Source organism: Megalobrama amblycephala, linkage group LG9, assembly GCF_018812025.1.
Source record: "Megalobrama amblycephala isolate DHTTF-2021 linkage group LG9, ASM1881202v1, whole genome shotgun sequence".
Classification (NCBI taxonomy): domain Eukaryota; kingdom Metazoa; phylum Chordata; class Actinopteri; order Cypriniformes; family Xenocyprididae; genus Megalobrama; species Megalobrama amblycephala.
The window spans coordinates 19,149,342-19,177,167 of NC_063052.1; the positions used below are offsets into that span (position 1 = coordinate 19,149,342).

The window sequence follows — 27,826 nt, forward strand, 5'->3', positions numbered from 1 at the left end:
ATATGTGGAGAATAATGCACAGCACTTAGTTCATTTTTTTTTATAAAAGTGGCGTTTATCGTTTTTTGCAAATCAACTCTTCACTTAATGAGCACATGCATTACCTGGGATCAAACCCACGATCACATGAGCACATGATTGCAAAATTTCTTTGGGGAAATCCGTGGTGGAAAAGTATTCGTGGGCTGGAACGTCTTGGTGGGCTGGAGGTGGCTTGTGACCGGCTGGAGCGGGCTCGCGGAGAGCTGGAGCGGGGTCTGGAGTGGGACTCCAGGACATCCTCTTATATTCAATCAATAGTCCTAGTGGCACCAGTGTGGGGCTGATAGGAGCAAGGGCTCAGGCATGGTGGCGGCCATCTTCTTAGGCCATCTGGGCTTCGCGGTGGCCCTACTTTTGGGCGGTTTGGGCTTTGGGTGAGGCAGGACAAAATGGGGAGACCCACTGGGGAGATACGTGGAGGAAACAAGTGGCTGGTGAACTGACCAGGCAGCATGTGTCTCTGAGGGGACTGGACGAGGAAGATACGATTTCTCTTGAACCTCTTAAATTTTGAAATCGGAACCATTTAAAAAGAGAATCAGATTAATAGACTCGACTAAGGAAAAGAAACATGCAGGTTCAATATAACAGATTGTATCCTCATCCAGACCCCTCAGAAAACAGGCGTTAAGTATAGCATCTGGCCAGTTCACCTTGCAAAAAAGCTCAGCAAATTCCTCCATGTACCTCTCCAGCGGGCGACCGTCCTGCCTGAGATTCCAAACCCACCACTGTGGGTTTGTGTCCGCAGATCTTTTGGGGATGGGGGTTTAGGAAAATACCCATTCTCCTTGTAGAAGTCCAGTCGGTTGGGTCTGTTCTTTTGTTACGGTGTAGGTTGTTGCAGAGACGAAGCTTACACGGACTTCCACAAAATAGGGTATTTATTCAACGAAGGAGAAGTAACCAAACATACTAAGCTAACAATAAGAACAGACAAGGAGTGAAGGGAGTGAGTCCATTATGGAGTCCAGGACAAAAGGTAACTGTGACAAAAGGATATAATGCATTAAAATGAAAGTGTCCTGTTGTCAATAGGGGCGCAACTTTAGTAAACGCTTCTATGGGTCGTATTTCAAGGAAGTGACAAACAACCTGGGCATGTTGTTTGGAAGACATGTTGCATCCAGTCCTAAAACTTGTGTAGTTTTTGTCAGTGTTTATTTAATACAGAATATGCAGAATATAAGATGGTAAATATTAAATTGATGAGTTGTCAATACAATATATAACATGAAATATAGGGTATGATTTTACCCCAAAATTCAACATAATGACAAAATGATAACTGCAATACACATTACACATTAGTTTCTGCGAATTGCAGTGATCCATTTGCATCTCTTTTCTTTAGCTTTTGGTCTGTCTGTAAAAATATACCTCAGATTTCTTGTCAAATCTGTTTGTACAGTCAATCGCAAAGCTCTTTCCCGTTTTGAATGTGTTTTGTGTGTTTTTCGCTGCATTCACACTGAAAACCAATGCTGCCACTCAGTCTTTTTGTCACTCAGCGGGCATAGCACAGTCACTCCAGCCAACGGTGATGTCACATGCATACCCTCTATACTGTTTATGCATGATACAGCCCATGAATAACATTTCAAACTGTGCTGTGAAAAGATGAGCTATTTTATAAGCAATCAAACTTTCATTATAAAGAAACCAGAATATCAGAGAATTGGGGGTGAATGTCTTTGACTTGAACCAGCAAGCAACCTCCCAGAAAATCCCCTAGCAACCACTTGCACCTTTGCAACATAGCAATGCTATATGACCACCACTTACATTTCATATCTTTTTTTGCAAATGTATGAATCTAATTTTTGCAAAGTGACTGCATCGAGGTTGGCTCTAATGTTGCAGGCTTAATTTTAACACTCTAAAGCATGTCAGTTTGTTTTATACACAAAGCAATGGTCTGCACTGAGCTTTGGTCTTGAGCTTTCTCAGAATAAATCAATAAATGTAATCTGGAGAGCAATATAAGTGCTAATGTCTACAAACTAAGAGATAAATACACCCACAAATGGCAGAAAAAAACACCCACAAATACTTTAAATGGCAGTAATTGCTTCTATCTATCTATCTATCTATCTATCTATCTATCTATCTATCTATCTATCTATCTATCTATCTATCTATCTATCTATCTATCTATCTATCTATCTATCTATCTATCTATCTATCTATCTATCTATCTATCTATCTAAATAATGAAGAACACACTTACTCAGCAGATTACAGGAAATGAGCCAAGGAAAGGAGTTACAGTAAATATAAACAAAATCTGTCTAACTTGTAAAAATAGGATAGTTTCATCAATGTTTTTCATATGAGCCTCAGCCACGTATTCACTCACACTGACCTGCTGTGATATCTGTAGCCAGAATGTGTGAGAAGTCAAGAGTCTGGCAAATCTGTTTTGACGTCTTGCTCATCTCAAATCCATCTGTTTTGTTGTGTACTATGTGTGTCTGCTGGCATAATGGGTGGACCTGGAGAGCACTCTCTCTCTTTCTCTCTCTCTCTCTCTCTCTCTCTCTCTCTCTCTCTCTCTCTCTCTCTCTCTCTCTCACTCACTCACTCACACACACACTCACACACACACACACACACACACACACACTCACACACACACACACACACACACACACACACGAGCGCATGCGCACATATGCACACAAACACATGCCTAGACAAACAACACTTTCCATAACTTCTCTAAGTAAACTTCAATGTTTGTTTTTATTCAAGGGGTTTTAGTAGATTGTGTGTACTGATGTCTTTACAAGTAGAACATAATACGAAATGGCTGTAATTTTTCTACATCAAAGAGTGAATGCATAGCAGATTGCCAATAACAAGATAAAATGAGGGTTAAGAGAAATGTTTACATTAGCAAATAGATTTTATTTATTTATTTATGGGTTTCACCCACCCTAGCTCATTTCCTCGCACAATTATTCAATCAAAACAAACCCAGATGAGTGGAAACTCACCCAATATTGCAACACTGACTTGGATATAAGAGCATAATTTAACATTGAAAAAGTAATCTTTTTTAAATTTGAATAGGTGGAGAATGGGGAAGGTGAATATATTTTAAATTTTAATTTAATGTGTTCTTGACATTATTTCATCATCCTAAAAAAATTCAACCATCATTCAACCACCACACTTCATGGCATATTAAAGCACTGGGCATGTGGCTCTGTCGCAGATGAGAGATGATCCTACTGATGGTGTCCTGCACCTCTGCCAGGCTTTATTGCCAGTTTCACGCAGACATACACCTCTTGAGTGAGCCACCATCTGGAGTCCACAGAGAGACAATCCAGAATGCAATCTGTAGAGGAAAAGAGAAATAATGGAAAATAAAGAGATACTGAATAAAACTGTACGTCATGCATTAAGATCTCTCAACTGATTATGACAACACTTGCCAAGATACTCAGCAATGCTTCATCGCTCCTTTACTCTGCATGCTCATTTTGCTAAAAAGGAGTTGAGAAGAGAGAAAAGATTTGAATGAAAAATGTGATGTTAAATAAAATGAATGAGGAATACATTTTGACTGTCCACATCTCCAGTCAAGTGCCTTACTGAATCTGGATGATGTTATTACAAAACTCTCTCTTTGTGTGTGTGTGTGTGTGTGTGTACCTGATGTTCCCTGTGTTATGGGGACCAAATGTCCCCACAATGATATAATAGCAGTAAATTTTGACCTATGGTCAAAATTTTTGGTCCACATGAGGAAAACAGCTTATTAATCACACTATATATACTATATGGGCCATTCTACAGAATTGGTTCAAAGTCAGAGTTGGAAATGTCTTGAAAAAAAAAAATAGGTATTTTTCCAAAGATTGTGTATGTATGCAAATTGTATAATATCTAACGTACATATTTCTAGTAATTGTACAGTTTATTTCTCATATTGTATTTTCAGTAAAAGTTTTGGAATATTTTTCCTCTCCCCAAATTTGTCACTACTGAAACACAATGACAAAATTATTTAATAAGAAAGGTTACATTGACCTATTAAGATTTTGTTTACATCTACCTTGTAAATGTATTTTTTGCTATTTTTTTTAAAGGTTTCACAGGTAAATCCATAACAATTACAATTTTAACAATACTTCAAGTGTAATTTATGAGATTTGATGTATTTTGAATCCAATCTTTCTTTGTAAAAAAGGCATACAGGCATTTATCATACTGATTTCAAAGTTAAGGATTCATTAGTTTATATACAATCAACCAAACACTATAATAGCATCTTAGTTGATAATTCAGTACTTTATTTTTGACAAAACATATCCCACATACATTTTCAGTAGTGACAGTTTTGGTAGTGACCACATCACATTACAGAATTTTAGCTCACATACTAAAAAAACTTGCATAATAAAACATACTAAAATTCTAATGATTTTCATAATGTACTAACATTTTGTTTATTTTGCCCAAATAAATGATTATGTGTTCCCTTTTGTCACTACAATATATATATATATATATATATATATATATATATATATATATATATATATATATATATATATATATATATATATATATATATATATATATATATATATATGTATGTATGTATATTTCACTACAAAACAAAACAATTGTTTTGGTTGTGACAATTTTAGATACTTTTGAGCCTAGCTCAAAGATGACAATCATGGTTAGCTAGCACAGTTCTGAATAGTTGTACACAGAAAAAAAAAAAAAAAAAAAAAATTGAATAATAATTTAAAATAATGTTGTTTTGGTTGTGACTGTGACAATTTTAGATACTTTTGAGCCTATAGCTCAAAGATGATAATCAGTACATGGTTACCTAGAACAGTTGTTGTACATACATAAAAACTAAATTTCATGGAATAACACACACACAAAAGTTTTCTTAATTGGTTGTGACATTCCTTAAAGTTAACTTTTTAACATATTTAACTCAAAATGATGGTACCTATCTACTATGAAAGAAAGGCTATGAGAGGGAGGGACACAGGAATATTTCCTGATCATGTAGAAAATGTAGAAGTGTGGTTAATTAATAGGTTAAGTCATAAAATGATCAAAAAGTTCCAAATTAAGTAGTGTTAGATGGACCCTGTGCTGATACTGGTAAAATATTAGCCCTCCAGAAGGCCTCTCAGTGAATCAGATTAGAAACTTACTGTTGTAGCCTATAAATACTGTAGGCCTATATCCTCATTAAGAAAAGGAATTGTAATGAAATAAAATAAAAATAAATAAATAAATGCTGCCATCAGCTATATAGGCTAAGTTGTTAATCTTAATAGCCTATTTCACATATGTAAAAAGATGACACCTGTTTAGAAGGATTCCCAACAGGGAAACATTCTCAGATCATTCTGGCAATGTTCTCAAAGTTTTAAACAAATAGGCTATAATTTATGCCTCGTTTTACTGTGTGCAATTTCACCCTCTAGTTCTCAGCTTATTCAGTCTTGCTGTCAAATATCTGGGGTTATTATATAAGTAGTCAAATGTATGTCGGGAATCCGAATACGGCACAGCAGGTTGACGTAGAAGACTAAAGCGCTCCCTCCGTCTCACTCACTCCCCTCACATAAAAAGCACACGTTTGAGCCTTCTAGCAGATCCGTTCAGAGAGCAGAGCATCTCACACCTGTAGACGAAAGCTGAACAGAAGGAAGCTTTCGTTTTTACTGTCATTCACCCTTGATGGACTTTAGTTATAATTAACGCGTGACGATCCCTGCACAAAAGCTTATGCTATAGTTCTACATTTTTTTCCTGCTCTGAGATCGAGAAGTTCAAATCGTCGGGCGCAACTTTCCAGCCCCTCAGTGAGCGGGCAGCGACACTGAAGCGATGGAGCCGTCCGTCATCCCCGGTGCCGACATGTCAGACCTTTACTCCATTAACCCATTTAATGTTACTTTTCCTGACGATGTTATGGGGTTCGTTCCCGACGGGAGGAACTACACCGAGCCGAACCCTGTAAAGAGCCCCGCGGGAATCATCATCGCCATTTCCATTACTGCTCTTTACTCCGTTATCTGCGTGGTGGGACTTCTGGGAAACATCCTAGTGATGTACGGGGTGGTCAGGTAAGCAAGAAAAATCAAAAGATGTTTCGAATATCTATCTATCTATCTATCTATCTATCTATCTATCTATCTATCTATCTATCTATCTATCTATCTATCTATCTATCTATCTATCTATCTATCTATCTATCTATCTATCTATCTAATCTGTTTGTTTAGATTATCTAAACAATGTGTTTAGATTAGGCTATCATGTTTTGTCTACGAAATAAACCAACTGAACCATATGCCTCAAGGGGAAAAAAAAAATTATAGCCTAAACTTGCAGTAATTAGACATACACTGACCTTTTGTGACATTGACCCATTAGTGACATATGTTGCTACACTATAGATAAGTTGTCAAACATTAAAACAATTACAAAGCACAGAGATATTCATGAAACAGATAATTGCACCACAAAAAAATATATCACACTGTTGTTAGGGTCTGCTTGCATACAATTTTAACATAAAAACCATGTATCAACCTGCCTCGACCTGACATTTAGGAAAAAAGAGAACAGTTTAACCTTTCTTTTAAACCATTTATTAGTTGACTCTTGTCTGGTCATTTGGGTTTATTATGTTCACTTGTGTACATAACAGCTATTATAAAAATATAATAATACAATTTATCATATAAAGACCATCTCACACACACACACACACACACAAAAATAATAATAATTAAAAAAAAAAATAAAAAATAAAAACTGCTAGGGAAAACAAGCAAAACATTGTAAACATGAGATAAAGCCACTGTGACAGCTTGTCCCTGGTCTCTATTTTACGTTGTGTGTTGATTTGGGCATATTACATTAATGTATGAATCAGATATCCTAGGTAAAGAAGCAAATGCACATTGTAAAAATGAATAATTAGAGCCATTTCCTGACCATTTTCAAAAGCACAGTGTGAAAGCACTGGATGCAGGTCATGCATTACGTTACTTATTTGGTTCATGTCTTAGACCAGGGGATTAGCAATCTTAGATATTTGCCATAGGCTTTTTTGTGAACAAATTGTAATGAGTGGGGAGGACGAACTTACCAGGTGTTGATTGGTAGCTCTGTCCCTGATTGTAATCGATATGCATTAATTGGTTGTCTGCAGCTTTCTGCTTATGGGTGATTATGCTATGGTCTTCTTATTTATGAGGTTTCAAGTCCTGAAAGAGAATATGCTCAAAGCTGTGGTACGGTTGAACTCATCAGTAAGAGAGAGCTAGGACAGGAAATGACCTCATTTTGGGATCATCTGATAGAAATAGCATTATGGGGCACAACCACTGTGGATATCTCAAGAGACGGCTCATCTCATATTTTGTGAACCCTTTTCCATTTCATTCCGGAGTGTGGCATTTAGATGTGATACATATCTCTCTGTGAGGTAGCTAATATATGCTCTCTGTGAGTGGAGGCGAAGAGGTGGTGCTCAAATGACATTTCTAACCGCACCCTTTTAAAATAAAATATATCAAACATCGCTGTGGGCCATGATTCACAATTTTAATTGTTTCTCATTCTATTACATAAAGCACAGTTTTTTTTTGTGCAAGGCAGAATATCTTTTTAATGTATCAGCTTTTAGTTGACAACCACAGCGAGAGTCTTCAAGTCGCTGGGTTGTCTGGAAAATGACATTGTGTAAAAAGGAATTGCACCAGCTGTGCGTTTTCAAAATGACATTAATTGGTATTCTCCTGGTACTGGTGCTTCTACAAAGACAGCTTTAATCAACATACTAATTGAGCGCTAATTCTTCTCTGCGTCAAAGTAAAGTAGAGCTTAGCTTTAACACAAGGTGCTTTCACTTTATATAATTGCAAAATTATAAGTTGCACACTGAGAAAGATATATTAGGAGTGCAATGAGAACATAAGCAACAATCATTCATTTGTGTGGTTTATAAAGATTAATTCTGTAACCTACATCTAAATTGTTATTAAGATTAAAGATATTAAGAAAAAACATGTTTTGTGGTATACAAGTCAAATCATTGTTTGATTTCATCAAGACAACTGAATGTGCAAACCTGAATTTAAAAAAAAAAAACCTTTAATTTACACACAGTCAGACAAAAAAAAAAAAAAAATCTCTGGCCTGTTCTGGCTCAACATCATAAATCAGTGCCTCGGGAGGCAGACTTTATTAAAAAAAAATAGAAGTCAGTTTATTGATTACAATTAGGTTAGTCAGTTTATTGATTACAAATTATGGTTCTGGTGGTGCCAGTGACGCTCTTCAGTTAGTGCCCTCCCCAGTTGAGGTTATCCAGACTGGGAATGTCCTCTTTAAAAAGCCCTGTTTTATTTTGCATGATGTTCTCCTCCGCATTTAGTGACCTCTTCTCCTCTTGTCGGCATCACTTTTCATCTACAGCAACATACTTAACACATAACATTTAAAATTGCTCTAATACATGTTTTCTTCTCTACTTTGAGCATAAATAAGTCATCTGGTGATATGTAGAGCAGTCTCATCTTTATCTTTTTGACCTCAAATTTAACTCTGTACAGTAGCTTCTGCACACACATATAACTCTGCAACACTCTTCAGACTAACACTCACAGTACTACTGGGTGAATATAATACGTCATACAAATGTTATAGTTTTTGTATTATAAATAAAATACCTATGTAACAGTTAAATCATTGCCCATATAAGGTTTTTACAGGAAATAATCAATAAAGCATTATAGATAATATATTAGTTAAATACGTCAACCAATGAGTCAGGGTAATTGTATCCTTATGCATATTTTAGGAGTACACAGGGGAATAAACCACACATTAAATCACACACGAGAACTGAACATAACAAGTGAACCGACCAAGGGGGAAAAACAAACAAACAAACAAACAAAAACAGCAATGGATCATCAAGGTAACGACACAAAGTATTAAGAATCAAGTGTATGTAAACTTTTGTATTGGGTCATTTTTATAAATTCAGCTTTTTGTCTTGTGGACTATATGTATACATCTTTTATGTAAAATATCTTATTCAAGACAGTACTAAATAAAAAAAAAATATATATATAATGCATTTTGTAGATCTCTCTTATTTTGTTAAAATAATCAACATTTTGCAGATTCTGCAAGGTGTATGTAAACTTTTGACCATGACTATATATTTATTTTTAGTGGGACTAGATTTGGAGATTTTTTTTAATTATTATTATTATTCCAATTCTGTAAATTCCTCTTCCTCTAATTCCATTTCAACATCTTCTGCGGTGTAGCAAATTCAGTTTACGAGAGCCTTAAATTATTCTCAACCCTGCTTCAAAATGTTCTCAAGATTCTAATGCTTTTTTCTCATACAAGCAGTAGAAAAAAAAAAAAAAAGAAAGAAGAAGAAATAAACAAATAAATCATTTAGCAGTAGTGGTCACCAGCAACTTGGAGTGGTCGAAATGTGCTGAAATTGTGGCTGTAAAAATTCAATCTTCTAAGCATTATTTTATGAGCAAAGCTGAAAGCAGGAAATGATAGATTGTGGGAGTAGGAAGAGAGAAAAATAAAATGTGCTCATTTTGAAATGAACAGAAAAGAAAAATACATCGGAGTACAACCAGGTTATACCCTCATACAGTCTGTCATCAGAAGATGGTGGGCGTAAGTGCTTCAAGGCTGATAATGATGTTGGATCACACAATTGAATTGAAGCTCAAGGCACTTGTCAGTGGTCTGTCTGAGGGTCTTTTCATCACCTGTCATGAGACCTCTGCAAATGAGGAGCACTGCGTCTGATTATTGAGCTGAGGATGGACAAGCAAGCCTGTTTATAATTTTAACACCAACATTATTCTGTCCAGCAAGTGAGTCTGTCTGGTAAAAATATAAGGTTCGAATATAAGGTGGAATGGGTGGCTTTGTGATGGAAATAATCTGTAATTGCCTTGTGTTGTTGTCCCCCCCATAAAGTGGTGGCCATTAACTACATCTACAGCCACAGCATATTTATGCTATGGATTTTTAAAGCCAAATACCATTCTAAGAAGAGGGGAAACATTTACATTATTTTTTTGCTGGAAACCTAATGTTTTTTTTTTTTTTTAAGGAATAGAAATGAAAACCCAACCTTGGCTCACTGAAAAACATGCTTGCGGTGAGGTTTATGCTCACCACAAGCAAGTGCAATTCTGTAACAGGTGAGCTTTCAAGCAAGTTTACTACATCAGAAAAGCTATATAGAACTGGTTATGTGATTCAGACATTAAAAATGTGTTAGTTTGCAAGTCATGCCTGTAATCAAAATGTTCATATCGGCATAGGTACATTGGTTACACTTTACAATAAGGTTCATTAGTTAACATTAGTTAACTACATTAATTAACATGAACTAATAATGAACTGCACTTCTACAGCATTTATTAATCTTTGCACTTCTACAGCATTTATTAATCTTTGTTAATGTTAATTTCAACATTTACTAAAATTAAAACATTATTAAAATCTTGTTAGCATTAGTTAAAGAATTATTTCACTTTCAAATAAAACTTTCCTGATAATTTACTCACCCCCATGTCATGTAAGATGTCCATGTCCTTCTTTCTTCAGTTGAAAAGAAATTAAGGTTTTTGATTAAAACATTCCAGGATTATTCTCCATATAGTGGGCTTCAATGGCCTCCAAATGGTTGAAGGTCAAAATTACAGTTTCAGTGCAGCTTCAAAGGGCTTAAAACGATACCAGACGAGGAATAAGGGTCTTATCTAGCGAAATGACTGGTCATTTTACAGAACGAACGCAGTGCCAGTTAAATTATTTCCGTAAGTAGAATAGGGAAGGCGTAGGACATACAGCGTAAGCTTTTTGAAGAATATGAAAGTGTGGCGGAACCATTTGGAAGGTGATCATTTGTTTATATAAAGCGTATACATTTACATTTTTTCAAAAATGACCAATCGTTTCGCTAAATAAGATCCTTGTTCCTCGTCTGGTATCGTTTAAAGCCCTTTGAAGCTGCACTGAAACTGTAATTTTGACCTTCAACCGTTTGGAAGCCATTGAAGTTCACTATAAGGATAATAATCCTGGAATGTTTTCATTAAAAACCTTAATTTCTAAGAAAGAAAGACATGGACATCTTGGATGACATGGGGTAAGTAAATTATCAGGAAAATGTTATTTGAAAATGAACTAGTCTTTTAATGCGCCATGAACTAACAAACAATGAACAACTGTATTTTCATCAACTATCATTAACGAAGATTAGTAAATGCAATAACAAATGTATTGCTTATGGTTAGTTCATGTTGGTTAATACATTTACTAATGTTTAACTAATGAACCTTATTGTAAAGTGTTACATTTTTGGATTTTTGCATGTAGCAGAGGAACATTTTTCCAAGGCTGTCCAAACCTGTATGCCACTACATTTTTCAGTGGAACACAAAGTTTTTGAAGAATGTACACAATTCTCTTTACTATAATCTTACCTCCACTGAAGCACACAAATTCACTTTAAATATAGACCGATGTGCTGTGCCTGGTTTCAAAAAGGAGGAGCAAGTGCATTTTTAAGAATTTGTTCCTCAAAAAATCAATCACTCAATCATTAAAAAAATGCACATTTGGAACAACCTTGACTGAGATGAGAAAATTAGTAAAATATATCAGAGTAATATATCTCTGTGAGAGCCAGAATATTGTACATCTTTAAGAACAAAGTGTATATTTACACACATTTCATTTTTGTTGTTTGGAAAGGTTGTAGAAATAATCATATGAATGAGGCAAAGATAAATAATGCAAATGCAATCATGTATTTACATACAGTTGAGAGATAGATCATATCTTCATTTCACGTTTTTGTGAGTGTGCATGCTTTTGTCTGACTCACTGCAGCACTCTAGCAGCATGTTTCCCTCTTTAGCGCAGATTGTGTGAGTTCCAGACCAGCCAACCAGGCAGACGGTCCAAACTTATTAAAAAAGATTATATTGCTTGATAATGCTTCTTTTGACATTTTTTGAATGTACAAACGGTGACAATTTAGTGTTATGGTGCTGATTATCAGTGTATAAGCTTGAATTGCATTATTTTCCTCACAGAGCTGTCATATGGCTTCTGAATACATGGAATATAGTGCACAAATAGAATGGGTTACTATTATGAACATTTTATGGTACTTTTGTCACACAGATATATGTAAATGTGTGTGTGTGTGTGTGTGTGTGTGTGTGTGTGTGTGTGTGTGTGTGTGTGTGTGTGCGTGTGCGTGTGTGTGTGTGTGCTGCTCCGATATTCAGGAAACTCCTCTGTTATCATCCCCTGGCAAACACATTAAAAATTAAATAATTACTGTAAGTGATTATTTATTAATGACAGTATTTTGCACTTTAGCCTTGGGCAAAGCGATGAAATCATCCAAAACCAGAATGACATTTGTTATAAAAGTGATTTTTTTGTTCTGTGGTGTATGAGAAAAGTCACTGGAGTGAAGTTTCCTTGTGTTGATTGTGTTGCTCATCTACATCTTCTTGTTTGTCCCCTCTGGTGATAGACCTATTTTTAAACATAACCCCTTCAGACCCTGCACCCATTGGAATGGACATCACATGGTTTTTGGTTTAAACAAATAAGATTTTATGTTTTTATAATATGAGTACTGCCTGGTCACTGCCTGGTCCCTGATCAACCAATCACAAAGTATGACCCATAACTTAATCTGATTGAGCTTCATGCATCACAAAAGATAGGCATGGCTAACCAAATAGACTGGAGAAAAAGGAGATAATCCAATACTTTTTAGAGAGAGTAATTAGTACAGAAATCTAATTACACTGTTGTAATTAGTAACTATTAATTAATTGCTTTTTAAAAGTAACCCAACCCTGTATAGAGGCCATGCATAGGAAGAGTTTTGCATAGCATTGAGATGAAATTTGAAAGATGTGCTCACTGAATGCATTGTAAATCAAAGAAGTGAAACAATGATCCACAGTTTATTATTTCAGACTGTATAAAAAGAAAAATAGTATGATCTTTCTAAAAAAGCATCCTGGTTTAGTCGGAGCTGGGGACTTTCTTGCTATGACACAGTTCTACCTCTAAACCCTTGAAAAAAATTGTGTTAAGCAATGCACATATACAGATTCATATTTAACTAAACACAAACATCTTTCCTATTCTCTCAGGCTTTGTTCTAGTCCTCTGTGATAAGACAGGAGTCTATGTTTCTGCAGTAATTAACTCTATATGCTGACGGATATGTTCACAGGAGAGTCAAACCGAACAAACCTCATGTTGAGCTAATTCTGAACAAAACAAAACAACTTTATGTCATTCATCTTCACAAACTCAGCATGAACACAAACATCAGGAGGCATTTTCATCTGACGCTGCCTGGTTGGGGGTAAAATACAAGCTGAATTATTTGCCAAAGGATGCTAATCCAAAAAGTCCATATTAATCTACATTATTATTTATAAACAAAGCACTGATGTACAATTATAAGCCAGTTTATTTGAGTTACCCAACATGGGCTGAAATAGAGCAACATTTATTGTGCCAGGAAAATGAAAATGAATAAGGTGATTCTACACATATACACAGGACTATGTTAACTCAGATGGTACCTGGATATACTCGATTTTTGGTTAGTGAATAGTGGTGTAGTCAATTTTGTGAAATTTTGGTGAAATTTTGAGGACAAAATAGGTCCATTGTCTATAGCAGGGTTGCCCAATCCTGTTCCTGGAGATCTACCTTCCTGCAAAGTTCAGCTCCAACCCTGATCAAACACAAATGAACCAGCTAATTAAGATCTTTGATGACAGACAGGTGTGGTAGGTTGGATCTGAACTCTGCAGGTAGGTAGATCTGCAAGAACAGGATTGAGCACATGCAGTCTATAGTGTAGAGATGTACAGTATGCAGCACAACTCACACAGAAGTCATTTTCAAACCATGCAGCTTTCTGTTGGTCAACTTGAACACGTTGCAATCTGTGTGGGGAAACTTTTCACCTTGACACAAAATTCCCAATTGCATGGATTCCTATTGAAATGACTATGGTAAATGTGACCACACCTTAAAACACAGCCTTTTTTTTTTTTTTTTTTGAGGTGACACATCGCACGATAAAGTTCTGCAGCTTTTCAGTGAATCCTTCCCAGACTGTGTCCTCAGAACACAGGTCATCCAAATCTCATCATCCCACGGGTCTTTGGAGGAACTGCTCAAGTGAATCTCAGCTGAATATCTGAGATGTCAAGAGATGAATGCTTTCTTGACAGTGGCTTAACATGCTTGACTGCTGGGTTGGCACAGAATGAGGACAATTTCAACTGTTGTTAGGGATTCAAAGTGATGGTTAACAAGAGAAAACAGAATAGAGCACATGCAGTTCAGTTGTATTGAAAAGATACAGTTTTACGTTTTAAAAAATATTGCTACGTAAATATTACGCAAGGTAAAATCTGATATGATGTTGTTTCAGGTATTAAAGAGTCTTAGTGACTATGGAAAAGAACAGGATATCATTATTTGAAGAATAAAGAAAATTAATATGATGAAAATAAAATGTGAGGTGAGCTCAGGGAACCTGGAAAAGGAGGAACTAAATTTAAGGGTATACATTTAATGACAATACCAATTAAACAACAAAGGAACATAAAAACACAAGAAATTAAGGAAACCAAGGAACATGGGAGAAAACCAGAACAGAACTGCTTATCATTTCCGATTCTTATCGATTTCTAGTTTCGATTCCAATATATATATATATATATATATATATATATATATATATATATATATATATATATATATATATATATATATATATAAACACTCAGTAATTAAATAAGAACAAATTAGCAATAGCACAAATACAACTGAAGAAGGAACTTTTGCCTTTAGTTTAACAAAAAATACCACAGCAAAAATAACATCTAGGTTACTAATTCCCTGAAGGAGGAAAGGAGATGTTATGTTGGACTGACGTCGTGGGGTCTTGCCTGGGAGCCCAATCATCTATAAGTGGTAACAAAACGAGCCAATGAACATTGGCCAGTGAGATTTGCATGCCAAGTCACACCTACCCGGACATACGGGTATATATAGGACTGGCGTTACTCACTTCATTCATGCTTTGCTGAGAAGCCAAAACAGAATCCTGGCCATTCAACCATGATTAAAACACTGGGGAAGTATGCAGAGGTGTGCAGGAATGCTACAGAGACCACATCCTGCCCAACACGAGGTAACGTGGAGGTAAACGTATGGATTGACCCGAGGGGCAGTACTACATATGGCAGAAATCTCTGGTAGGTCCTACCTAGCCAGGCAGGAGCACCAATGCAGAGACAGGGCAGACCAGGGCCACCCAGGGAAAGACACAGGTTTACTGTCAGGGAAAACAAGTCTCCTTCAGGTTTCACATTACTCATAATGTGGCACAATTATCAATGCTAATACTTCAATAGAAATGAAGTCATGAATTTTGACAAAATATGATCATAAATGTTAGAATAGTGAAGTCTAAATGTGGATTATAGAACAATATTAGTGAGTAGTATGACAAAATGACTACTTCAATCAGCAGATGGCAGCTAAAGACCAGTCATTGGCTCACTTTCATTTTAAAAGTGTCTGTTTTTTAGTTTAAAGTACATTTTCCATGTTTACTCAATTAAACATGCTTACACACACACACACACACACACACACACACACACACACACACACACACACACACACACACACACACACACACATTTTGGTCCAGATATAGATATTTAAAATAAATTATAGGTGAGAAAATGCTTTTTCCAGGTTTTCCCTATAAAACATCATTTTCAGGTCTCATTGCAATCATAATGTTATATTATTGCAAAAACTAGTACCTAAAATGAACAATGGAAGTGGTAAACCCTGACAGAAATGTGATTTTTAATGTTAATATATTGATTTGTATAAAGTTTAAATGTGATCTCAAATGAAAAAATAAAAACTATTTTAGTGAGGAGAATGAGCCAATGAGTGGCCTACTGCCTGTCCTTATAGACAATCATGGCTCCTTGGACAGTCAGTTGGACTAACGGTTGCGTAGTTATAGCTATTTTCAAGTTTTTTTTTATAGCACCACCAAGTGTCCAATCGCAGCAATTTTTTTTACTGTGACCAAAGATTGAGGTCATACATAGGTGTACCGAGTTTGGTGAAAATATCTTGTTCTGTTCAAGAGTTATAGCCATTTAGTAAAAGTGGCTCTGCCCACTTAGAACATTTTGGCACCCCTTAGCGACTGTGAATCAAAATTTTTACTTTTTTTTATCACTTTTGATATTCAGTCTCCAGAGAACATTTCTGCACTGGTTCTGATCGGGTGAAAAACCTAGGACTAGTTTACAAATTCTTTTTGGACAAAATTCAAAATGGAGGAAAATTGTTCCTGGTGGAAATAAAATTGGAGATATTTTGTTCATCTTGAGCCAAGGATTCCAGTGGCATAAGGCACTTGAGTCTATGACTAACCTTCTAGGAGTTATGAGCAGTTTCACATTTTTGATTGCTGTAGCGCCACCTATTGGCCAATCAGAGTCATACCTTGTCAGTCTCTCCCCAAATTTAGATCTATAATCTTGCCAAGTTTCAAGTCTCTAGGCCTTACGGTTTGGTCTGCAGACTCTGCACGATCAGTTTTACAGCAGAAGAAAAATAAAAATCTAAAAAAAAACAGGTGAGATGCATTATTTCTTGTAAAAAATTGAGTAATAGCCCAACTCCACTTTATGTGTCTGAGACAATGTTGAAGAATAATTGTGAGAAAAGGATAAATAGAATTTACTTAAACATACACATTAATGCAAGCATGCTTAAATTTTAGCAGTCAAATTATTATTATTATTATTATTATTATTATTATATCAACATTTGAAACCCTACAGTGTAATTGGGACATATCAGAATGGCATTAAATTTTTTATGCTGGGTTCTCTAAACAATCATACTTTTTTAACAAGAACTTTTGAGCTGAACTTTAGCATTCACCAAAGACAATTTTTGTCCTTTAGCAGCGGATTTCTACACACATTAGGTATATAAAAAATAAATTAAGATGCATGTCACCATCAACACAAATGAAGTAATGTTTTCTTCCTCTTTCTTTTTTTTTTTTTTTTTCCTCAAGCAAAGCCATCTCATGTCTTTTTCTCAAATATACTCTTCTCCTTCCAGACACCCTCAGTACTGCAATTGCTTTAGATCTCAATGAGCAGTGAGCAGGCTTGTGTTTATAGCTACGGATGAATATATAAAAAAAAAAAAAAAAAAATGGAGAATGCAAGAGCCTATATTGCACTGCCAATTGTTCTGGACAATTGCTCTGGGAATAGGCATGAGATGAAATAGTTTTTTCGCTACAGCTCTCTTTGGACTAAATGTGATTCATAGACATTTACATAGCTGCCAATTACCTGGGAAAAATGAAGATCAAATCGTCTGCCTTGGGGATGACTTACATTTATTTTAAATGAGGTTTTCTTTCTTTCTTTCTTTTTTTCTGAAGCACATTTCAAAGTAATCTTTTGTTCTTGGGCAAAAGGAAGAATTTAATTCAATCTTGATACTGAACTTGTGTGGCCTTGTCAATTAATACACATACACACACACACACACACACATGTGTTTTGCTATCTTATTGAGGACATTTCATAGGCGTAATGGTTTTTATGTTGTACAAACTGTACTTTCTGTCCCCCTACACTACCCCTACCCCTAAACCTACCCATCACAGAAAACATTCTGCATTTATGTTTTTAAAGCTATTTTAAATATGAGGACTCATGAAATGTTTACGTGGTAATACCAGTGTAATACATATGTCATTATACAAATTTTTGTGCTCATAAATCACAAAAACGCACACGCGCACACACACACACACACACACACACACACACACACACACACACACACACACACACACACACACACACACACACACACACACACACACAAGCTCTGCAATTACATCCTTAAATATTATGTATGATAAAAATCTTTTCCTGGGGGCCTTAATCCCCAGCGGTTTTGAAGTTGAGATTCATGTCAACCAGACGTATGACTGGGAGAAATAAATAGAGCTGTAATAAGTGTAGTCCATGAAAATGCTCCTCTCCTTTGGGAAATCACATTGCTCCTGCATTCCACAAAAACACCCCCACCCACAACCTGTGGTCTGTATACTGCAATTCACTTTATGATCTGCGAGATATGAGATCCTCACTTCCATAACTATTATATAATACCAGCTGTGTTCATAATAATAACTATAGCTGTTATGTTATGCCTCATTGATCTGTACCAGGCAAAATGAAGTTTCAACACAAGATAAAACATCTCATTTACTGTGTTTTGAGTTACATGCACTGTTTTTTTCTTTTTTCTTCCTGTTTTATAGAAAAACATAAATTGCATTTTAAAAAACAATATACTGTATCTACACATGTGGTGCTTTCTTTTCCATTGTATAGTTTTATTTATTTTCTTCTATCACTTGATATATGCAACATGCACAGTATGCAGATGGTGATGGTGTGCTGTAAGAGCTTTGACAGTGGTCCAAAAAGCATGAACAATTTACATTTACAGTTAGGCTTTTAGCAGAGCATTCTAATTAATCTTATTAATCAAGACCAATTTATTCTGCTAACTTGAATACATATATACATGTTTGAGCGATTGTTAATAAGTTGCATTTTAGGAGACATTTACATAAATTTGCTCATTTAGAAGATGCTTTTACTTGTTTAAAAGTTAATGTTAAGAATAAGTGCTGTGATGGATAGATGGATTAGATAGAATGACAGTCCTCAGATTTACTTTCTCCTTAGCGGGCTTGGGTTGGGAGTGAGAGGCAACACTCTCCTTCTGTGTCTGCTTGTATGAGGAGGTAGACGCATATGAATGGGGCTGCCCCTTGGCAGCAGCCCAATGGGATTTAGAGCAACGTGGTATGAACCTCTAAAATGCTGCCGTCTGTTTTTTAGCCTCCTGGAATCTCTCGACGGCCGTCGCAACAGCATCACAGAAAAAAACAGGGGGTGACAGCGGGGCATCAAGGAGGAAAGCTTTATCCTTCTCCATGATGCCCGATAGGTTCAACCAGAGATGCCTCTCCATCACCACTAATGCTGCCATGGAGCGGCCGATGGTGCAATCCGTCTCCTTTGTGGCGCGGAGAGAGAGATCTGTGGCCCAACGTAGCTCTTTAATATCGTCGGGCCGCACCCCTCCACCCTCATCTAAATCCTTCAGCAGGTCAGCTTGATACACTTGAAGGATGGCCATGGTATGTAAACAGGCGCCAGCCTGACCTGCTGACACATACGCCTTGCCCACCAGCGAAGATGTAACACGGAATGGCTTGGTTCATGAGCAATGTCGGGGCCTTTAGGGATAACACAGCATCACAGCATGAAAAATACGCTGCCAAGGTCTCTTCAACCTTGGGCATCATCCCATAGACATTCTCTTTGAGCCATATATATGTGCTTTCCTACGAAACAAACAACACCAAATAGGATGTACACAAAGAGAGCGCATGCTGAAGATCAGAAAGCTAAAACAACTGTGTTGCCCGCTTTCTTTATAGCTTACGCATTCTGCCGGCACAAGTCACGGGATGACATTGCACCAATCAGAATTGGACTAGTTGCACATGCCTTCAAGAGATCTTACGCTGAAGGGTAAAGAGTTCCCTCAAAAGGGTACATACAAACTCCACAAAGAAAAGCCTCCAGTCTGGGACTCCAATATATACACAATTATACTTTACATGTTTTTGATGTTTTTTTGTTTTGTTTTTTGTGATTATTGCTTTAGGATTTTTTTTTTTTTTTTTTTTTGCAAGTATACTTCTATATGTAAAGATACAGAAAAAAAAACAAAAAACAAATTGCTGCATTTCTCATTCATTCTTTGTGCAGTAATACAGTCAGTAAAATGAAAAGATCTGATTTTCTCATGCACGTTAGGCTACTGATTTATGTGAAAAATCATTCAAACTTAAAAAATAAAAGTTAATCATAGAAAAAAATTGCATGTTATGTGACTTAACCAAAGCACATCATTGGCTAAACTAAGGTCTTCTCTTACCAACAAAAAAAAAAAAAAAAAAAAATGAGAATGTTCACTTCAAGAGACAGTGGCAAGGAAATTAACACAGAGTATGTTGCCATATGGCCACACCATGCGGTAGAGGGCTATATATATATATATATATATATATATATATACACACACACACACACACACACACACACATACACTGCTTAAAAAACTTAAAGGAACACTTTGAAAACACATCAGATCTCAATGGCGAAATATATCATGCTGGATATCTATACTGATATGGACTAGGTAATGTGTTAGGAACGAAAGGATGCCACATCGTTTGATGGAAATTAAAATTATCAACCTACAGAAGACTGAATTCAAAGACACCCCGAAGAATTCTTCCAGAATCTGGCAGTAAGTTTTGGAAGATCACTTTTAGTCCATATCTGCAAGATGGACATTTCAGGATAAGAGATGAACTAAAAGTGAACTCCCACACCTTACTGCCAGGTTCTGGAAGATAAATTCTTCAAACAGTGGTACAAGAGGATGTTGGTCCTTCAGGAGTCACTCTCAAGCTGTCTGTCTATAAGGCCTATAAAAACCCAGTCTTCATGTATTTTATAGCACTTCAGCTTGTGATTCTTATTAAGAGCGGGTCATTTTTTAGGATTCTTTAGCTAACCTAAGTCTCTGAGATCCTGACACCTTGCACTTCTGGAGACTCCAGGTAGGTTTCAGTACTGGGCAGGGATGGACTGGGAACAAAAATCGGCCCTGGCATTTTGGCCCAGACCGGCCCACCACCACATAAGATCACAAATACCACCCGGCCTCTTCAGTCATTAAATTATATATATGTATACGTTGCAATTAAAGCACAGGGCCTCTTCAGTCATGAAATTATATACATATAATCATGAAATTATATATATATATATATATATATATATATATATATATATATATATATATATATATATATATATATATATAATTTCATGATTATATGTATATAATTTCATGACTGAAGAGGCCCTGTGGCTTTAATTGCAACGTTTTCACAATAATACAACAGATCATCATCATAATATATTAAAAAAAATGATTTTACTTAGCCGGGAAGATGTAAAACAACTAGCTTAAAGGTCAACTGATTCTTGTTAACTAGCTTCTCCTACCTTTTTTAACACTGATGTTATGACTTTCTACACCCGCACACTTAGCCAAACTGCAATCATACGGTGTATAGCCTGCCTACTTCTTTTATTGTTGTAGTGTCATCATCAACAGTTTGTCCACCACTTGTTTTTGGCTCATTTTTATCAAGGCTTACCGCAGGTTCTACCCTCACTCCCTCATCTCTGTCCCTCACTAACACTGTTAATGCCACTGCCGCCGACACCACCACCACTTTCATCAGCCACGGGAGCTGGTGAAGGTCCTGCTACTGCCAAAAAAATGTGTGTCAATTTGACACATTTGGCAGCGTTTTTTTCTCTCACGCAGCTTCTCTGCACCTCCTTTGCGTTTCTTTTCCATGATCACACTGAAACTGCGTGCAGGCAGAAATCCCACATGTGGTGCTGTTCAAAGATATGATTGGGCCAGTCCAGTGTCAATCAAGAAAACAACTAATGGGCCGCTGAGCTACGTGTTTCATGGGCCGCGTCTGTCAGAAGGAAAAAAACCTAGCCTATGTGATATTTTTGACTAAAGTGTTTTGGGCCAGCAGCATAGTGTCATTTGAAAAAAACATTTGGCCGCCGATTTAGGCCTACTTGACCGAGTGATTTTTTTTTATTTATTTTTTTTGCGGTCAGCCCAAAAAGCACGTCGGCCCACTGGGAAACTGCCCGGTATGCCAGATGGCCAGTCCGCCCGTGGTACTGGGAAATGGTGGCGCTGGAGACTAAAGCGTTCCTGATGGTTTCACACTTAATTCTTCACCTTAATTCTTAATTATTTTGCAGTTAACATGTGTCTTTTCTTCTCCAGCTGTTTTTGTATGACCCCGCTGACCCAATGAGCATTTTGGTGTCCATTGGTCATGCTTTAACTTTGCAATTTCTAGTATTGCATTAGTATTGCATCCTTCTCATGAGCATTTAATAATTTTTGACTTATCAGTCTGAGTTAAATCTCTTTTTTGGCTCATTTTGCCTGTTAAAGCAAACCTGCCTAATAATTCTGCACACCTGAATATAAGGCATTTTTCATTTCAGGCCTTCATGAACAATTATATATCACTTATAAATGATTAAATACAATATTAATAGTAGTTATTAAGATTAATGTGGTTTAAAATTGGTAAAATGTGCTTGGAAAAAAATATGATCAGAAAATCAACTTGCCTAATAATTCTGCACACAGTGTAGTACTTTGTATGACCACCATGATTTTTAATGACAGCCCCACATAAGGACACTGACACCACCATGTTTCACTGTAGGCACCATGCATTTCTCTTTGTATTTGTCAACTTTGTGACACCATACAGTCTCATCACTCCAGAGTATAGAGTCCCAGTAGTCTTCATCTTTGTCAGCATGGGCCCTGGCAAACTCTAGGCGGGCTTTTTTTGTGCCTGGGCTTTAATAGAGGCTTCTTTTGTGGATGGCACTCATGCATGCCATTCCTCTGCAGTGTATGCCGTATTGTGTCACGGGAAATAGTCACCCCAGTTTGGCTTTCTACTTCTTTAGATAACTGCAGTAAACTTGCATGCCGATTTTCTTCAACCCTTTTCATCAGAAGACGCTCCTGTCGAGGTGTTAACTTCCGTGGACGACCTGGACATCTCTGTGAGATGGTTGCAGTTCCATCTTTTTAGAATTTTTGTACCACTTTGCTACAGTATTCTGACTGATAAGTAAAGTTTTGCTGATCTTCTTGTAGCTTCACCTTTCTGGTGTAAAGAAATTATTTTATATTCTTGTGACATTTCTCTTCCATGTGGTGCCATTGCTGACAGAATGAAATGGGAAGGAGTTTTAACACCCTTTTATAGTCAACTGTCTGTTGGACACCTGTGTAATGAATAATTAGACTCACCTGTGGTTGAATTCTTGTTAAATTAGACATTTGTAGTCTAAAATTTAGCTTTGCTCCAGAAACTTTCAGTGGGGTGCACTCATTTGCATCACCCTAATTTGAGTAAAACTGAAAATGTTGTTCTCTAAGTTGTATTATTAACCTTACTTTCATGTTATAAGTTAAATAGATGTTATATAAACTTAGTCTTGTCAACATTTTTGTGTTCATTGAGATATTGTTTAAAATGTTACTTTTCAAAGGGCGTGTACTCTTTACCCTGAGCACTGTAGACAGAAAGAATAGGACAACATTAATCAACCCATATGTGTGTTTTAACAAACTGCTCTGTCAATTCTGTCTCTGCAGATACACCAAGCTAAAAACTGCCACCAACATCTACATCTTCAATTTGGCCCTGGCAGATGCACTGGCCACAAGTACACTTCCATTTCAGAGTGCCAAGTATCTAATGAACACCTGGCCCTTTGGTGAGCCTCTATGTAAAGTGGTCATAGCCATTGACTACTATAACATGTTTACCAGTATCTTCACCCTTACTATGATGAGTGTGGACCGTTACATTGCTGTGTGCCACCCTGTGAAAGCACTGGAGTTTCGTACCCCGGTCAAGGCCAAAATCATCAATGTGTGCATCTGGATTCTCTCCTCCGCTGTTGGAGTGCCAATCATGATCATGGCAGTTACCAAAGTGACAAACCAAGGTGAGTATGTATTTATAAAACTCTTGATATAACCACGAAAATCAAAGTTCACTTTCCTTTAGACCTAATTAGAACTGTTTAAATTTATTCCATGGCAGGTGCAACTGTTTGCATGCTGAAGTTCCCTGATCCAGACTGGTACTGGGACACAGTGACAAAGATTTGTGTGTTTATCTTCGCATTTGTGGTACCAGTGCTAGTCATCACAATCTGCTATGGTCTGATGATCCTACGTTTGAGAAGTGTCCGTCTTCTCTCAGGCTCAAAGGAGAAGGACAGAAACATGCGTCGAATCACTCGAATGGTTTTGGTAGTGGTGGCTGCCTTCATTATCTGCTGGACACCCATCCACATCTTCATCATTGTCAAAACACTTGTAGACATCAACCAAAAGAACCCATTTGTGATCGCCAGCTGGCACCTGTGTATCGCACTTGGCTATACCAACAGCAGCCTTAATCCTGTCCTCTACGCTTTCTTGGATGAGAATTTCAAGAGATGTTTTCGAGATTTCTGCCTACCCTTCCGAACCAGAGCTGCCCAGAATAATCTTAACCGAGCAAGAAATGCCACAAGGGAGCCAGTGTCAGTTTGTGCACCTTCGGAGACAGGAAAGAAGCCAGTATGACTAGGCCTGGAAAGGATCCCACGGGGATCCCAGTCCAGAAGAGTTCAGCAGGACCTTCAATCTGAGGTCACCCAAATCTCCACTACTGAATTCTAGGAACAGAAAGGAAGAGTCATTTCCTACACCTCATCTCAAGTTTTGTATATTCAGATTGTAACCAGAGAGACTGAGTTAAGCAACTCTTCTCCCGCACCAGTAAATAAATGCATACACAATGCTGAGCCTCTTCTGAGCCCAAATGTTATTAGACAAGCCATGTCCAAAACAGGGTAATTTACATCAGTATTATCAGACTTTCAGGTTCTGGTGGACCTCCAGGGTCTGAAATCATACTGGTACTGAGAACATAACCCAAATATGAATGAATGACCTGAGTCTGTAAGCAACGGACAAATATATTCTCTACGAGAGAAAATAACTGCTGGCACATCAAGAAATAAAATCTCAAATCCACAGGCTACAAAAGCAAACTGTGGAGATGGGGTCCAATTGAAGGACACCGGCTGAAAAGGAAAAGTATTTTCAACAGTTGATTATATATTTCATTTCTTTTACCTATTGGACTTCCATGGGGAAATAGAAGAAAAAAAAAAAAATATTGGACATAGATGTAAAAACTCTCCTCAAATGTCTGTTAACCCATAGTGATTGAAACTCTGGGGGAATGATGGGAAAAAATGTGTCTTGCCCCAGAATACACTGCTGTCAGATTGGAGTAGAATGGAGAAAGTTTGTGTAATATGACATGCAGGCCAGAGTATATGGTCTGAACCAGATCATAGCGATATGGACAAATACATTATGGAAATAATATTGATGGATTATTGATGGCCATTATTGCTGAAGACCAGCTCGTGATACCAAACTCTACATCAACTTCCCAACTTACTCCTCCACTGTAGACCATAAACACATCTTCAGACAAACTTATTTTCAAAACTTCTCGTTCCTCTTTCATGTACAGTGAAGGTGCATACATGGCAAATTTCTTCAGTTTCTGGGACATTTCCAATAAGGTTTACTTAAAGGAATAGTAAACCCAACTAAAGAAACACTCTAAATTACCATTTAGACTGTTGAAATAAATGATCCATTAAATGTCACATCAAAACTAAGCAAGTTTTGTTCACAAAGCAAGGTTAAATTTACAAGTATTGTTTTTCACTGGAGTTCCCAATATACATTAAGTATATTACTGGCTTATTTTAAATATCAGTGGAACATGATATAGCCCTTGGACTCTACAATCATTTTTAAATGTCTTGATTTTGACCTGTAATGAATGAAATGTGCAATCTGATCAGTGTTATAGCTTATATTCCTTTAGAAGCTGAAAGTGCTTCTTTAATCACTGTGCTTTTACAGTCAAGTCAATAGTGTAGTAAAAGAGAATGTGTATAGATTAGTACATTATATTATTTGGGATATCTTATTGTGGTTCGGCAGTTCAATTTTGTTAAGTTCCATTCAAAATTTCAAGAGATGGTTCCACCATTTGAATTCAACATACCTCATAAATGCTTGGTGAATTTGCATTGCAACACATCCTAGTAATTTAGTCAACTAAACTAAATTTGATCTTAACCAAAAATATCACTAGATGACTCACAACTCAAGAGTAAGTGTTTTTGATGCCTTTCCTCTAGATATTTTCTAGTTGTACTAGCTCATTGAGTCACTTGTTTTACTGTTATGATACTGATAATTGTACTGAGCTGTAATTTTGTTGATGATAAGTGATTTTAGTGAAATTGTTATAGTGTTTGTGTTGCATTTTTAAGAATATGGAGTTTTTTGTTAGAAACTGTACAAGACTGTAAACATCTGTAGAATAATCTGTTTTTAACATGATGTTAAATTTCATACATGGTCTTAAACTGCCAATAGAGCTGTTCAGGCATTAGTTTGTAGGTTTGTAGGTAACATTACCAGAAAAAGACCATCATATTTTGTTTTTTGTTTTACAGTCATATCTCTTAAAGCATGTGTGTGCATTAAAAACACAAGTTGATATGAATGTATGTATCAAAATTCAATGCTAAATTTCTTCTTTTGGGCTACACACTGAACAGCTCTATACACTCACCATAAAACCATAAAGACAGCATAATTGTATTGGAAGAAATGATGATGTATTTGAAATCATGATACTTGACTCAATAGGCTTTTCACACTTAAAATAGTTAAACCCTGGGTCATTCTAAACTCCATTAAATTGAATCTTGAGTTATCTTGTTTCACATTTTTCATAATTTACCCGGGGTTAACAATTAATCCTGGGTATTCATAAAATGGCATTTCACACTTTCACGCATTTCTAAGACATTATAATGTCTGAATGGACTTCTTGGATTATAAAAATAAAAATGAAAACATCTTTTCTTCACTCCAATTTCCATCACCACAACTTTTTTTCCCATACAACATGTGATTCATGACTGCCCAAAAGCACATGAAAATGTGGCTTGGTTGCTGTTTGCTAAGCATTATGTAACATTCTAACACTGCATCTTTTCACACAGTACACATTTGGCATGTCAATGCTGGCTTACAGTGCAAAAATGATGCTAATCCTGCTCAGGAGCAGGGTTTCACAACCCAGGGTGCTAACCCTGCTTCTAAATTACAAGTGTGATGCGTTACTATACCCAGGGTTAAAATCAGGGTTTAGAACAATGATAATCCAGGGTAAAGCGCAGTGTGAAAAGCCCTCATTTCTCTTTACATGATGCCAGTTAACAGAATATTCAGTCTTATTTCTGAGTTTGTTTAATTTTTGATAAAGTGCTTTTAAGTTTTTGTAGAACAATCTGTAGTTATTTTTTTATTATTATTTATTTTAATTCATAATTATTTATTATTGATCAAAAATAGCAAAGAGTCTGCTTCCTATTACCTTTGCTGGTTGTTTATATGTGGCAGAACAGAAGGTATATTATGTTTTTTGTATATCTCTAGACTGGTTGTGCTGCAGTGCTCAGTGTATAATTGTGTCAGTATGCGGGGGATAATTGTAGAATCTCTCATTAGCTTGCACAACTGCTTATACTGTAAATCTTTGAAAATATAATATTCAATCAAATAAAAAGCATATGCTATTATGATTATCTTTTGAATAATAATTGATAATTGGTAACTCCTTCAACAAGGCTTTCTGTTTGAATGATTGACTACAGAAATATATGTATATATTTATAATATAACCCAAATATTGCTTACTTGCTCC

The 27,826-nt window shown here is 36.4% G+C and overlaps 1 protein-coding gene across 1 annotated transcript; it reads left to right on the plus strand.

Moving 5' to 3' along the window:
• The first annotated feature begins 5,634 nt into the window (after positions 1-5,634).
• On the plus strand, positions 5,635-27,697 carry oprd1a (opioid receptor, delta 1a). The gene is made up of 3 exons (XM_048202002.1): positions 5,635-6,158; positions 23,617-23,972; positions 24,071-27,697. Exons 1-3 carry the CDS (start codon positions 5,920-5,922, stop codon positions 24,598-24,600), a joined length of 1,125 nt encoding a protein of 374 aa, XP_048057959.1. The 5' UTR covers positions 5,635-5,919; the 3' UTR covers positions 24,601-27,697.
• The last annotated feature ends 129 nt before the right edge of the window (positions 27,698-27,826 follow it).

Excerpts from the sequence above, each read along its gene's own strand:
- oprd1a (XM_048202002.1), top strand. The coding sequence starts at position 5,920 with ATGGAGCCGTCCGTCATCCCCGGTGCCGACATGTCAGACCTTTACTCC. Across the intron at positions 6,159-23,616 it reads GTGATGTACGGGGTGGTCAG|ATACACCAAGCTAAAAACTG; the intron begins GTAAGCAAGAAA and ends CTGTCTCTGCAG. Across the intron at positions 23,973-24,070 it reads TACCAAAGTGACAAACCAAG|GTGCAACTGTTTGCATGCTG; the intron begins GTGAGTATGTAT and ends ATTCCATGGCAG.